The 13,059-nt window shown below is 45.5% G+C and overlaps 1 protein-coding gene across 1 annotated transcript; it reads left to right on the forward strand.

Annotated features, from left to right (window-relative positions):
• The first annotated feature begins 796 nt into the window (after nucleotides 1-796).
• LOC124012872 (serine-rich adhesin for platelets-like) lies at nucleotides 797-12,972 on the forward strand. The gene is made up of 17 exons (XM_046326881.1): nucleotides 797-930; nucleotides 3,495-3,605; nucleotides 3,847-4,008; nucleotides 4,965-5,054; nucleotides 5,247-5,386; nucleotides 5,688-5,811; nucleotides 6,048-6,158; nucleotides 6,380-6,512; nucleotides 6,651-6,712; nucleotides 6,847-6,919; nucleotides 7,808-7,919; nucleotides 8,141-8,177; nucleotides 8,384-9,925; nucleotides 10,062-11,886; nucleotides 12,037-12,222; nucleotides 12,358-12,517; nucleotides 12,650-12,972. The coding sequence occupies exons 1-17, from the start codon at nucleotides 922-924 to the stop codon at nucleotides 12,906-12,908; spliced, it is 5,136 nt and encodes a 1,711-aa protein (XP_046182837.1). The 5' UTR covers nucleotides 797-921; the 3' UTR covers nucleotides 12,909-12,972.
• Nucleotides 12,973-13,059: the final 87 nt, after the last annotated feature.

The raw sequence follows: 13,059 nt of genomic DNA on the forward strand, positions 1-13,059 counted from the left end.
CTGCTCGCTGAAGTGTTTTAGGGAGAGTTTGACAGTGGTGAGGGGTGGTCGTTTGACCTCAGACGCATTATGGAAGCAGGCAATGAGGCAGTGATCTCTGAGATCTTGGTTGAAGACAGCAGAGGTGTATTTGGAGGGCAAGTTGGTTAGAATGATATCTATGAGGGTGCCGTGTTTACGGATGTGAGGTTGTACCTGGTAGGTTCCATGATCATTTGGGTGAGATTGAGGGCATCTAGTTTAGATTGTTGGACGGCCTGTGTGTTAAGCATATCCCAGTTTAGGTCACCTAACAATACAAACTCTGAAGATAAATGGGGGGCAAGTCATTCACATATGGTGTCCAGGGCACAGCTGGGGGCTGAGGAGGGTCTATAACAAATGGCAACAGTGAGACACTTATTTCTGGTAAGGTGGATTTTTAAAAGTAGAAGCTCGTAGTAGAACTGTTTGGGCACAGACCTGGATAGTAGACAGAACTCTGCAGACTATCTCTACAGTAGATTGCAATTCCATCACCTTTGGCAGTTCTGTCTTAGCGGAAAATGACCTTGCAGACAACGTTCACTTTTGAAATTCGATCTTGCTCTTTTACAGAGAATGCTGTACACAAACGAGACATCAACTTTTCTGATCCAGGCGAAATCATGGATATAGCCAATTAATTGTAAATAAAAAAGCTATGAAAACAGACGAAAATTGGGCGTTTTCTGCCCTTCCAGCTGTAGAGTTTGTAGCTTCAGTTGGTTAAGTGAGAAGACGTTGGCTTGCTGCATAGCAACCATTTTTGTTAGGCACAGCAACCAATGTTTTTGCAGGGTGCAAGTATTTTGTTTTTTTTGTCCTCAAATGGAAGGATTAAATGGTTACATGTACTTATCAAAATAACTAGCGGAACGCATTAATACAGGCAGCACAAGCATGTGTAAAGTAAGTGACAGTGCAGCAGCGTTTGTGATTGGTCAGTGAGTTATTGCGGTGTTATTGAGGTTTCACAGCCTGTTTTGGCCCCATGTTTCTGGGAGCAGGACGGAGCTGAATATCATCCGGTACCTCTCGCGGCATTATAAATTAATTGTTTCCCTGTTCGCACTGTAAATCATTAGCATTGCCACCTCGTTATTTTTCCCGCCCCCCAGAAAGACCATAATGTAAAAGCACGGTGATCGGTGTAATCATCCTATCCCGCCACACTGATTCCAGACCTGCTCTCTTATTTGTACATAGAGGTTATGGGGAGGCCGATGGAGTAAGTAACTGATCTTGACACAGGTCTTGGTAGTGTTGGTCAGCTTTGAAGAGGTTCCTAAGTAATCACGTTAGGTAGCCTAGGCTAGTCGTCTCCCTACTGAATTTGAATCGTGGCAAAGCCAAATAAAAAATGGATAAGAAAAGGCAATCGAACTGTCAGTGCCGGGGGAGAGGAGTGAGGGGCAAACTGTTCCTGATGGTGATGCCTGAGCTAGCAGCGTTGCTAATCCCGCCAGTTCAGCATCACCACCGGCACCTCCACTAGCTAGTAGACCTACTAGTGAGTCAGACTCAGCGGGAGAGGGAGACGGGGAGCTCGGAGCAGGTGCAATTTGTATTTCAAGAACCAGCAGACGTATAACCCCTGGTTTGTCATGCAGAATAAATAAATTGGGCTGTACAACATGCAAAGGGGTAGGGAGGTTGGGTCTAGAAACGACAGGAGGGATTCAGCTAGCAAAAGAGTGGGTGAGTTGTACAGTAAATTAACATCCTTTGCCTCAGACGTAAAAAAATCATTTTTAAACATCAAAGAGCCCTCAGATTTGTAACATGCCCCGAACCAATGTGCATTTGGTGGCAACAAGCCCAGTAAACAAGGCTAAAGAGGACACCCAGGTTACAGTTAACCCTCGAAATGAAAAAAAAAAAAATAGACACTACAGCCACTCTTCACAACAGACTTGGCTTTGAGCAAGACATTGACTTTCAGGAGTTGAATGGACATGACATGGGGAGAGTCATTGTAGGAGGTTCAGAAAACTAAGGTAGGAAAATTATTTTCCTTTACAAACTTGGTCTGTACCGTGAAGGTAATCTGAACATGTGCTTCATATTTTCACCTAGTCGGGAGGACGATATATTCTCATATGTGTGTTCTGCTGTAGTCCACAGTAATTCATTTTATTTGAAGTTATATTCTGATATTGTGATATTTGTTCTGCATTGATGTCTTGAAAATGATATGAAATTATTGTAAACCCCACAGCTGACTGTGTGTGCATATGCATATGGCGGGTGTTCTGACTGCAGTGCCATCTAAAAATGTTGCTGTTCATTGATGTCTAGAATATGAGGCTATAAGAAATTCGGCCTTGTAAGTCCCGTAGCTATACTCAAGTGTAGGTATACGCTTTGAATGAATCAGCCCCATGGAGAGTGCTGTCCGTTTCACCACCAGACAGCAGGCTACTTGGCTGTTTACTGCGCTGCCACGTTGTGTTTGACACTTGTTTTCTCAATGTGTTCCGGGTACCTCAGATTAAGGACTGGAGCAGGCCCTGCTAGTCCTGGGCTAAGGTTGGTGCTAACCCACTTTAGGGTGTGAACAATCGCTTAGCCCCGGGATAAAAAGCGCTTAGCCCTGGGCTAACGGGCAGTGTGAACGCGGCTAACGAGAGTAGTCATTGTACACGCTGCTGTCAACGTGAAAACCAGTACATTATTATGCATTAGGGGAAATAGCTAGCGAGTTGTTTAGCATGTAACAACACCCTCTAGCGATCATTTGGTGGCAGTGCCGCTCAGATCACACAACAACAACAACAGAACGGCCGTGTTCAAGAGGTATCAAAACCTGTATCATGGGTCAATTGTGACTGACTGACAGATGTGAAAGTAATAACGAGTAGTTATTTATGATGCAAGGTCCTTTGTAGATCCGTTTTTATCGGCAGGCGCCCGTGGGAAGGTTTTTATATGACAGCCTACACGGTCGGCTGCTGTGTCCAACGAACCCAGCCAGTTCTACTATGACGTCATAGTTGGGGTTTATGGCGTACCAGGTGATGATGAGGGTTCTAGAATTGCAACTCCGATTCTTGTACTGTCTGTTCATTTTATACCCTAACATTTTTATATTTCATATAATAATGACACTGGAAATTATCCAGTTTTCTTCACCAGAATGAGAATTTGAATTTGATCAATATGGAACATATGGTATGTAGGCTATTTTCTATAAAGACAGTTATATTTCAGCTGCTATAGTTATTTATTCAATATTCAACTGCTTTTTTTTGTCACTTTCTGATTTCTAATTAGGTCAGATGAGACCATGGCATTTGTACAGTGTCTTTAGTTTCATTTATACAGTGTGTTTAGTTTCATCAATAAAAGTAGTGTCACTTTGGATGTACTACTGTACAAATGAAACCCCAGTAAAGAAAAACTGTCTTCATGGTCAGCTGCCTTCTTATCCTATATGCTACATTATTGATTGAGTGGTTTGGTATCCACTGCAGGGTGCTGGTAAGCAGACCAACCCTCACCCTCTGGACCTGCCCATCCGAGGAAAGATCCCTGTTGTTTCTGGGGTGCCCAATGTCTACCACACAACCCGGCTCTGTGAGAGGGTAAGCAGCACTAAGCGCTACTGTTAGCACCACTAAGCACCAGGGTAAGCAGCACTATATCTATTATTAAAATAAGCTTGAAAATTGTAAAGGGTTCAAGCCATCATTTCCTGTGTATCTGCATGTTTTACAACCAATGCCTAGACTCATGAAATAGCCTACTATTGATGAGATCGCTCCAATTCCACTTAACTGGGAGAAAGATCAGAGAAACACATCACTCGTCATGTCATCATTTCAGTTGTTCCAGCCGAAGAGTGACTTTGACCTCACGGACCCCAACGGCTACCTGTTGAGCTCTGAGTACAGCAGTCTCCATGACCCCAACCTCAGGAAGTACCTGCACCGCAAAGACATCCACCAACGCCTCCTTAACCTGGGCTTCATCACCAAGGATGAGAAAGTCAGTGAGCTTTCAGCCTTTCACAATGAGCCCTGTTGATTCCTTTTACGAACTGTATCATAATGTTTGGTGTGATTGGAAGAGTTTTGGCGCACTTGGATAGTACTGACACCACAATATACCAGCCCTCAGGAAAAATAAAGTCATCCTAAATAGAAGTCCTTACCCTTAGACCCATCCATGTCTCTACCAGGTACACTACCTGTCAAAAGTTTGGACACACATACTCATTCAAGGGTTTTTCTTTATTTGTACTACTTTTCTACATTGTAGAATAATAGTGAAGACATCAAAACTATGAAATAACACATATGGAATCACGTAGTAACCAAATAAGCGTTACACAAATCAAAATATATTTTAGATTTTTCAAAGTAGCCACCCCTTTGCCTTGGTGACAGCTTTGCACACTCTTAGAATTCAAACCAGATGAGACAGGGTATTGCTGCAGAATGCTGTGGTAGCCATGCTGGTTAAGTGTGCTTTGAATTCCGCTGGTTTAATGTCCATTGCTCGTGTTTCTTGGCCCAAGAAAGTCTCTTCATCTTATTGGTGTCCTTTAGTAGTGGTTTCTTTGCAGCAATTCGACCATGAAGGTCTGATTCACACAGTCTCCTCTGAACAGTTGATGTTGAGATGTGTCTGTGGCTTGAACTCTGTGAAGCATTTATTTGGGCTGCAATTCCAGGTGACTACATCATGAAGCTGGTTGAGAGAATGCCAAGAGTGTGCAAAGCTGTCATCAAGGCTACTTTGAAGAATCTCAAATACACATGTTTGGTTACTACATGATTCTATACGTGTTATTTCATAGTTTTGATGTCTTCACTATTATTCTACAATGTGTTAAAAAATATATTTAAAAAACCTGGAATGAGTAGGTGTGTCCAAACTTTTGACTGGTACTGTATGTAGTCTAATTCTATGGTCTCGACACCTTATTTCCCATTCTTCAGATTATCTGTTCAGTCAAAGAGTTGAACCGCTATAGAGATCACCTGGCGGATGTGGAGTTGGACTGGGGTCGGAGATTCAGGACTGAACAGGTAGGTCAGGGCGAGTTCAGATTCCAGATACCAGGGCTTTGAGAGGGAGAAGGTAGAGAGAGTGAAAGAAAGAGACACATTCTAGCCATGTCGTCGTCGACGGCAGTTTCAGTGACATGATCCTTCCCTTCCCGGTGTTAGAAGAACTGTTGCGCAAGTTACATGTTTAAATGTTTTTCTCTGTAATCCCAGAAAGAGTCCGTGCGTAAGTTCCTGACCCTCCAGCAGCAGGGTCAGATCCCTGAACACGTGACTCTATCTGATGTCACAGAGTGGTTACTGCACAGGGGAAGGAGCCTCTTCAGGAAGAGACAGCAGTCCAAAAGGGCCAGGTGAGACAGAGAGGACACAGACAGGTTGGCTGACAGGCTACTAAGGGACTGTTACTGTATAGACACAAGACATGAAAGGTGCCGGCATAGTACCTGATGAGAATAATATGATTAAGATGAAGAAATGAAGTGCAAAACAAGTATTGTATGTGTGTCTTATAATACCAAAAACTTAGCAAGAAAAAAATGCCCCATGGAAGTTGTCTTCATTGATTTGTTATGGGAGCTATGGTGAATGTGGCTGTACATGGAGAAAAATGCTTACTTATCCGGTGCTTTGATGTGTGAAAAACCCCTTTAGAAAGTTCCCTTCCAAGTATGGGCTGGAGGAGGACTGTTATCTTGCTAGACTGCCCAGTATTGCTATGGCGGGCAACATGGTAGATCTAGACTGCTGCTCCAGCCCCACCTGCAGGTCGGAACTGGTAAGATATCAAATCAAACATGAGGATTATTGTTATGAGGCCAACTAGAATGGCTGCGGGGGAATCAGTGTCAGTCATGAAAGCAATACATAAAAGTGAATATACATCTCTATATTCCACTGGACAGGTGAAATAAAGTTCTGATATACTGTAGTATTTTGTAACAGAAAATTAAAAATAACTTTTGGTACATTCATATTCAGCCACTGACTTGAGAACCCTCTCCTTGGTCTTAGTTGTGGAATGCTAAGGGCCGTGCGTTGCTGCAGGAGGTCAGCAAGGAGGTGAAGAGGGAGATGAGGCTGGAGCAACGTTGGGTCACAAGCCAACAGGAAAAAGAGAAAATGGTATGGCTTTGGGTTTTAACATTGTGTTTCAACTCTCTTTAGTCGTACTCACACCACACTTACTAGTTGAACGTGCAGCTTAAAGGACAGCCCTGGTCTAAGAGCATGCAGTGGGAGAAGCCCGTGTGTTTTGTGGCAAAAAGCATCAATGACTCCCCCGACAGAAACAAAATACATGGATCGCAACTCAAAATGGTATTGTTTTGATCACTTGCTCCTAGAAACGGGAGAGACAACAGAAGAGACGTCTCAAAGGCAGGAAGAAAGATTCTCCAACCAAGACAGATTCACAAGACAACCTAGAGAGCATGGACAACATCCTGATATCGGTATCAAATCCTGACAACAACCAATGTGAGACTTTCATACTGATGTTTGCTTTGAACAGACAGCCAAGTCCTGAAGTATGGGGCAATACATAAGCTCTTTGTAAAGGAATTTAGCCAGTAAGAGAAGCTTTGATGTTTAGTCTTTGTTTTTATCCCTCCTCAGTCGACCCCTCTGATCATCACTCCTTACCTTCTCCAGTGGAACAGAAATGTGACGTAACGAGAGTAAGAATCTTAATTCATCACTTGTAGTGGAGGTGATTTATTTTTGATCCAAACTAGGGCACTACGTAGTGAATAGGCTGTCATTTGTATGTGGTTAACATCTTACTTATGAAACGTCGTATATGTGTTTATAGAAACTCTCGGCTCTGTGTCACAACATGGTCGAAGCAGTGAATCAGAAGTCCATCATCTCTGCCCACAACCTCTGTAAGTAGAAGGCTAGGATTCCTCTCATCTTCCCGGTGATTTCCTGTTTTAAATCAGCATTACTATGAAACGCCACACTGAGATTCAGGGGTGCAACTTTGGTTTTTCGAAGTGGGGCGGACATCTTTTCTGTATCCGGTTGGATAAACTCTCCAAACAGCCTGCCCGACCGCTCGGAGGCGTCCACATGGTCCTAAAGCACACCATTGCCCCGTTTTGTATCACATTCCAATGATAAAACTTGGGGGACCATTTGTTTATAACATGACAGTTTTATTATTTTTTATTTGATTTTTTCTCCCTTTTCCCCCCCCAATTTCATTGTATCCAATTGTTTAGTAGCTACTATCTTGTCTCATCGCTACAACTACCGTACGGGCTCGGGAGAGACGAAGGTTGAAAGTCATGCGTCCTCCGATACACAACCCAACCATGCCACACTGCTTCTTAACACAGCGCGCATCCAACCCGGAAGCCAACCGCACCAATGTGTCGGAGGAAACACCGTGCACCTAGCGACCTTGGTTAGCGCGCACTGTGCCCGGCCCGCCACAGGAGTCGCTGGTGCGCGATGAGACAAGGATTTCCCTACCGGCCAAACCCTCGCTAACCCGGACGACACTAGGCCAATTGTGCGTCGCCCCACGGACTTCCCGGTCGCGGCCGGTTATGACAGAGCCTGGGCGCGAACCCAGAGTCTCTGGTGGCACAGCTGGCGCTGCAGTACAGCGCCCTTAACCACTGCGCCACCCAGGCCTCTATAACAGAATTTTAACTGTATCTTCAATATAGAGTGAAAACCAATCATCATTTCTTATGTGACTTTTAACTAACTCATTCTATACTTTATGTGTATGGTATAAAGAGTGTTTTGTTCATGTCTTGTAGTTGCTGAGGGACCAGGGCTGGTTGACTCTGTCTCCTCCACCTTGGTGACCTGTAGCAGTCTGATTGGACAAGCTGGCTCCCTTCAGTCCATCACCCAGCAACTGTCTGAAATGTAAGTCTGCACTTTCAAACATTTGTAAATATTTGCTTTTAAATGTATGGAATGTGCTGTATAGATATTCCGCAATTGATTAATTGACATATATGGTCCAGTGAGTTTTATCTGTAAAAGCTGTGGTTCAGTCCATTTTAAAAAAAATGTATTTTGTTCACTATAAATGGAAAGGCTGTGTATAGTGTTGCTGCAGTGAATTTGTATGTTTCCCACCACAGAGAACAGAGGCTACTGAAGGAGCATTTTAAAGGAACTGTGAGTTTTTGATTTATATTCATTCTGCCACATGCATTATTAGTCACTTGTTAAGTCAAGTAAATAAGAACATCTAGGTATCAATATCAAATATAACTGTCATTCACGTCTACTGGAAATACAGTCTGAATGTGGCCCGGGCCCAGTCTGAACGAAGTTTGAATGGGTCTTGTGTATTGATTGTTCATGCCATGCTCTCCACATAGATCACCACTGAGGACCTACACACCATCATACACAGTGTGGTGGTGACCGTAGTGGAGGAGGTCAACGGGATCCTCATCCCAGCCATCATGGCCTTCGAGTATGAGCGCCTAACAGGCTCCGTCAGCTCCAGTGACATACCCAGCAGCGACGTACCCACCTACAGCAGCCCCTCCTCCTCGGACTACTACCGGACATCCTCCTTCAGCACTAGCCTGCAGTCCTCCTCCCCTCAGATAGGGCTGTCCAGCCCTACGCCTACACCTCCCATCATGCCGTTCAAACCTACCACCGGAGTCATCAGACAGAGGACATTGACCGTGAGCTTTCCTGAAGAGGCTGATCGAGAGTCTGAGAGAGAAACTGAGGGAGAGGCATCTCTCTCAGTGGACCAGGCTGCCTCCAGTAGCCCAAGCCCTTCTGAAAACCAATCCTCGCCTTTGGAGACAAGTCCTCTGTGCTTGAGGTCTTCAGGAACCAGTTTTGAATCTGCTGGAACCCATTTGGAATCTTCTGGATCCAGTCTGGGGTCTTTAGGAACCGACCTGCTGGTGAAGGTCGAGGCCGTTATTCAGGAGGTGATAAGGGGAGCCGTAGATAAACTAGAGACCGAGAGGAACAACAGGCACAGAAGAAGGGTGAGAAACATGAGTCCTGAGGAAAAGACTGAGAGTTTCTCCAAGAGTACTGAGGCTGCATCAAGAGAGAGTAGTGGTGAGAGGAGAGTCAGGGGAGTGGGGAGCAATGGTAAGAAGGTGGAGACTGTTGCAGATAGAGTGGCAAAGACAGAAGTGTCGACTATTGCAGACACAACAGCCAGGACTCAACTTCTGACTATTGAAGATACAACGGCTAAACTGGAGATAAAGAAAGTCGAGATTATTGCTGATGTGATACCCAAGACTGCAAGTAAGGTGGTGGCCACTACGATGGAAAAGGTGGAGGCTAAGGAAGGGGATACTCTTGCAGATGTGATGGCAAGGACTGAATTTACAGAGGTGCCAATTATTGCAGGTACAACTGCCAAGAATGAAGTTCGGGAAGTGGAGACTATTGCAGATGTAACGGAAAATACCAAAATTAAGGAAGTAGTTGAGGTTAACAAGAGGGACACCCAAGAGGCAAAGGTAAAGGCTAGTTTTGAGACAGAGGTCGAGCTGACTAAAAGGTTGGACATTGACACGAAAACGGAAGAAGAAGCCAATGCTGAGATGAACCCAGATGAACAAGACAATACCATATCGGAGAATAACAACAGATGCTTTGAGCTTATTCTAACAGCTAGAGAGGCCAAGATAGATGAGAAAATAGAATGCAAGGTAGAACTCAGGGATGAGAATATTGGTGCAAAGAATGAAACTATGGATGCAAAGGATTCTGTTGAGAATGCACATGCTGAGAAAAGTGAACACAGCCACGTAAGCCCTGAGCTATTTCAGTCATCATCAGACAATGATGAAGGTGGTCCTTCGATGTTCCCCATGACCAGCATGTTGAAGAGCGCTGCCCTGTCCTCGGACCAGGTTGATGAGATCCTAGACAAGGTAATGTATTGTACAGTCCCTTGTTTTTATGCATAGTTTATTCTATTGACGACATGTACTGTACTTGTTCCATCAGTGCTCGGTTTATGTGTTCTGATGCATGCATGTGTATCAAATAAAGTGTATTCAATTCAAGGTGATCGATGTTCTGACTGGGGAGGGCCACAAGTTCATCTTCTCAGAGTACAGGCCAAGTATGACCTCAAGCCCAGACTCCACGGTGTGTATTGCCTCAAGCCCAGAATCTAGACCAGGTCTTACCTCTACTCCAGTGGACAGAACAAGCAGTTCCTCCATCCCTGAGGCCAGGCCAAGCAGTTCCTCCATCCCTGAGGCCAGGCCAAGCAGTTCCTCCATCCCTGAGGGCAGGCCAAGCAGTCCCTCCATCCCCGAGGCCAGACCAAGCAGTTACTCCATCCCTGAGGTCAGGCCAAGCAGTTCCTCCATCTCTGAGGGCAGACCAAGCAGTTCCTCCATCCCTGAGGCCAGGCCAAGCAGTTCTTCTGCCACTCCAGGGTCTAGCCCCAGCAGTGAGTCTCTGTGCTGCATGTCCAGCGGCCACAATCAGGAGATCAATGTCCAACTCCCATCTGACCCATCTGGTAAGCTCCTAGGAGGCCAGGCCAGCACCCCGAGGCCTCAAAACCCACTGATGCTCAGTGAAGGGGATCTGTCAGACAGGGAGCTAATGCCCTATGCCAACAGCATTATCAACATTATCATGCAGAAGATGCACCATGACGATGACCTCTACGAGTCCGTGGGTGGCCAGAAACCACTGTCCCCAAGAAGGCGATCACGCTCAGCTCTTCTGTCACAATACTCTCCTCAGGACAACTCTGAGATCTCTGTGCTTTACATCTCCAAGAGGGCTGATCGGAAATCACTGAAGTCAGTTGATCCGAAGGCCCTGAGAGTAGTCAGGTGGGTGCTGCAGACCATCCATAGACGCCATGGGTGGCTGGGTCAGGCTAACGATCACAGCAGACAGGCCAAAGAAAGCTTGCTGCTCTGTGATGTCATCCAGGTCCTGCTTGAGAAGCTCGACCACAAGATGGCCACTACTGGAGATCTACAGGTGGCACCTACCCAAACATATGCCCTACATACTGACGACCGCTTCAAGACGAAGTTGCAGGAGGCTACAGTTGAACCCATCAGCGATATCATCGGACATCTGTCCATCAACCTGCTGAGGTCCGAGTCTTGCTTCGTGCCGAAGAAGAGATGGTCGTCGTCAAGCACCCGGGCTAAGAGCGTCTCAATGACCAACCTGGGGAGCCGAGCTGCGGCTTCGGCTGTGGCCATGGACATCAGCTCCAATGTGGTTGAGAAGCTCAAAGAGGCCTCAGGTAGCAGCAAGACCACCTGCTCGATGACTAGCCTTCGGGACGTTGTCCGAGCCATGGCCGTCAGCCAACCAGAGCTCAGCCAGCAGGCCACCTCATGTGGGTCAAAAATTCACAATGTTTACAGGGAGGTTCTGGAGATCGTTGTGACCAAGCTGAGGAGTTTTGTCACCAAAGGGGGATCATTTCACAAGCCCACAGAGCACTTAGCGCAGAAGATGGCAGAGAGCTGCCTCGAGGTAGAATGTGCTTTCATGGAGATTCTGCAGACACTTAAGAGTCACGGAACAGGCGATGAGGCATGCAGCGCCTGGGCAGTTGACTGCATGTCCACGACTATCTCTGACACCATGTTTAAACGTGTGACTGAGGGGGGCCATCCTCCTCATGTCTCTGGGGCAACGGTCACAAACTGTGGTCCAATCAGAATCAGTGATGTTAACCAGAAGCGGCCTATCAAGATCAAGGCTAGAATGTCCAGGTCCTCCGTGAACCTCCTACAAACCACTGTGGAAAAGTTTGTGCATAAGCTGACGGGTGAGCGGGTGTCCATCCCAGAACTAGGAGAAGGAATGTCTACTTCTACCAGTCCCCAGCAAGGAAAGGATCCTGGTAAGATCAACAGAGGAATTTCTCTGTTTTTAAATTCTTGTTATTTTTATTATAAAAGGCATAAATAAACAAATAATTCAGCCTTCTTTGCTATTAATACTATGTAATGTTTCCTAATTGTAAATAAAATAATTATCTCTTCTCTTACAGAGAACCTACGTAGGCCACAGAGTGTTCAGAGGAGATTCACTACTGAGCCTCCCTCCGAGCTCTCGCCACGGAGCCAACTGAAACGGGAGGAGCTAATTAGTATGCTGTGTGCATTGATGAGCAAATCCATCATTAGCTCCTTGTCTTTGGATAGAGCTTTTCAGGTTCCAGTTGACGCAGTCTCGGGTAGGAGTCCTGAATGCCTTTATCGATCCTGTATGATATTCATAACACCTCATATTAGATTGAATTTGGTGCAAAAGATGCCATAGGCTACTGTATATTATTTCATAAAATCCTGATGTATTTTTCTTTCCACAGATACAAAGGAAAGCAAAGCTTCTGCTGTGAAGCTGGGTAGGAATACCAGCACACTGGTGCCAACGCCCCCTCCTCGCCCCACCCACACGGATAATAAGCCTGTCCAAGAGGACAGCAGGAGGAGAATCCGACCTCTCCGTACTCTTCAGGCTGCCAAGAGGTAAGAAGAAAAACGTCGGAACTGAAATGACAACTGAAGGGCTGATGGTTTCAGATACATGTTTGAATATCCTTTCCAGGATGGACTAATAAAGTTCTGTATTTTTATTCCCTTATTCTCTAAAAAAAAAAGGGTGGTCAGCTCCATGGACTTGGGCATTTCCCGGACCACTAGTAGAAGCAGTGGGGTGGTAGGTCAGCTGGCGTGTCCAGCCAAAAGCAACAACAGTCTCTTCAGCGAGCCGCCAAGCACCTCTGCAGCCAGTTCAAACACATCCCTAGTAGCCTCTGAGATCACTGAGAATTTGGTGTGTCAGCTCCTCCAGGGTGATTCTCCAGACTTCGTGTCATCCAGCAACCACACCACCCCCAGAGGAACAACATTCAACTAATGGAACTGCAGAAACATCGTTTTCTAAATATCTAGGCTTAATAAAAAATAATTTTGCGATGACATTATTTGGTCACTTGTTCATGGTTTTAATATGATCATTCAAAGTAGACTACCTGATTTTCACATACTGGTAAGTAACCCACTAAAGG

Source organism: Oncorhynchus gorbuscha, linkage group LG24 (genome assembly GCF_021184085.1).
Source record: "Oncorhynchus gorbuscha isolate QuinsamMale2020 ecotype Even-year linkage group LG24, OgorEven_v1.0, whole genome shotgun sequence".
NCBI classification, from domain to species: domain Eukaryota; kingdom Metazoa; phylum Chordata; class Actinopteri; order Salmoniformes; family Salmonidae; genus Oncorhynchus; species Oncorhynchus gorbuscha.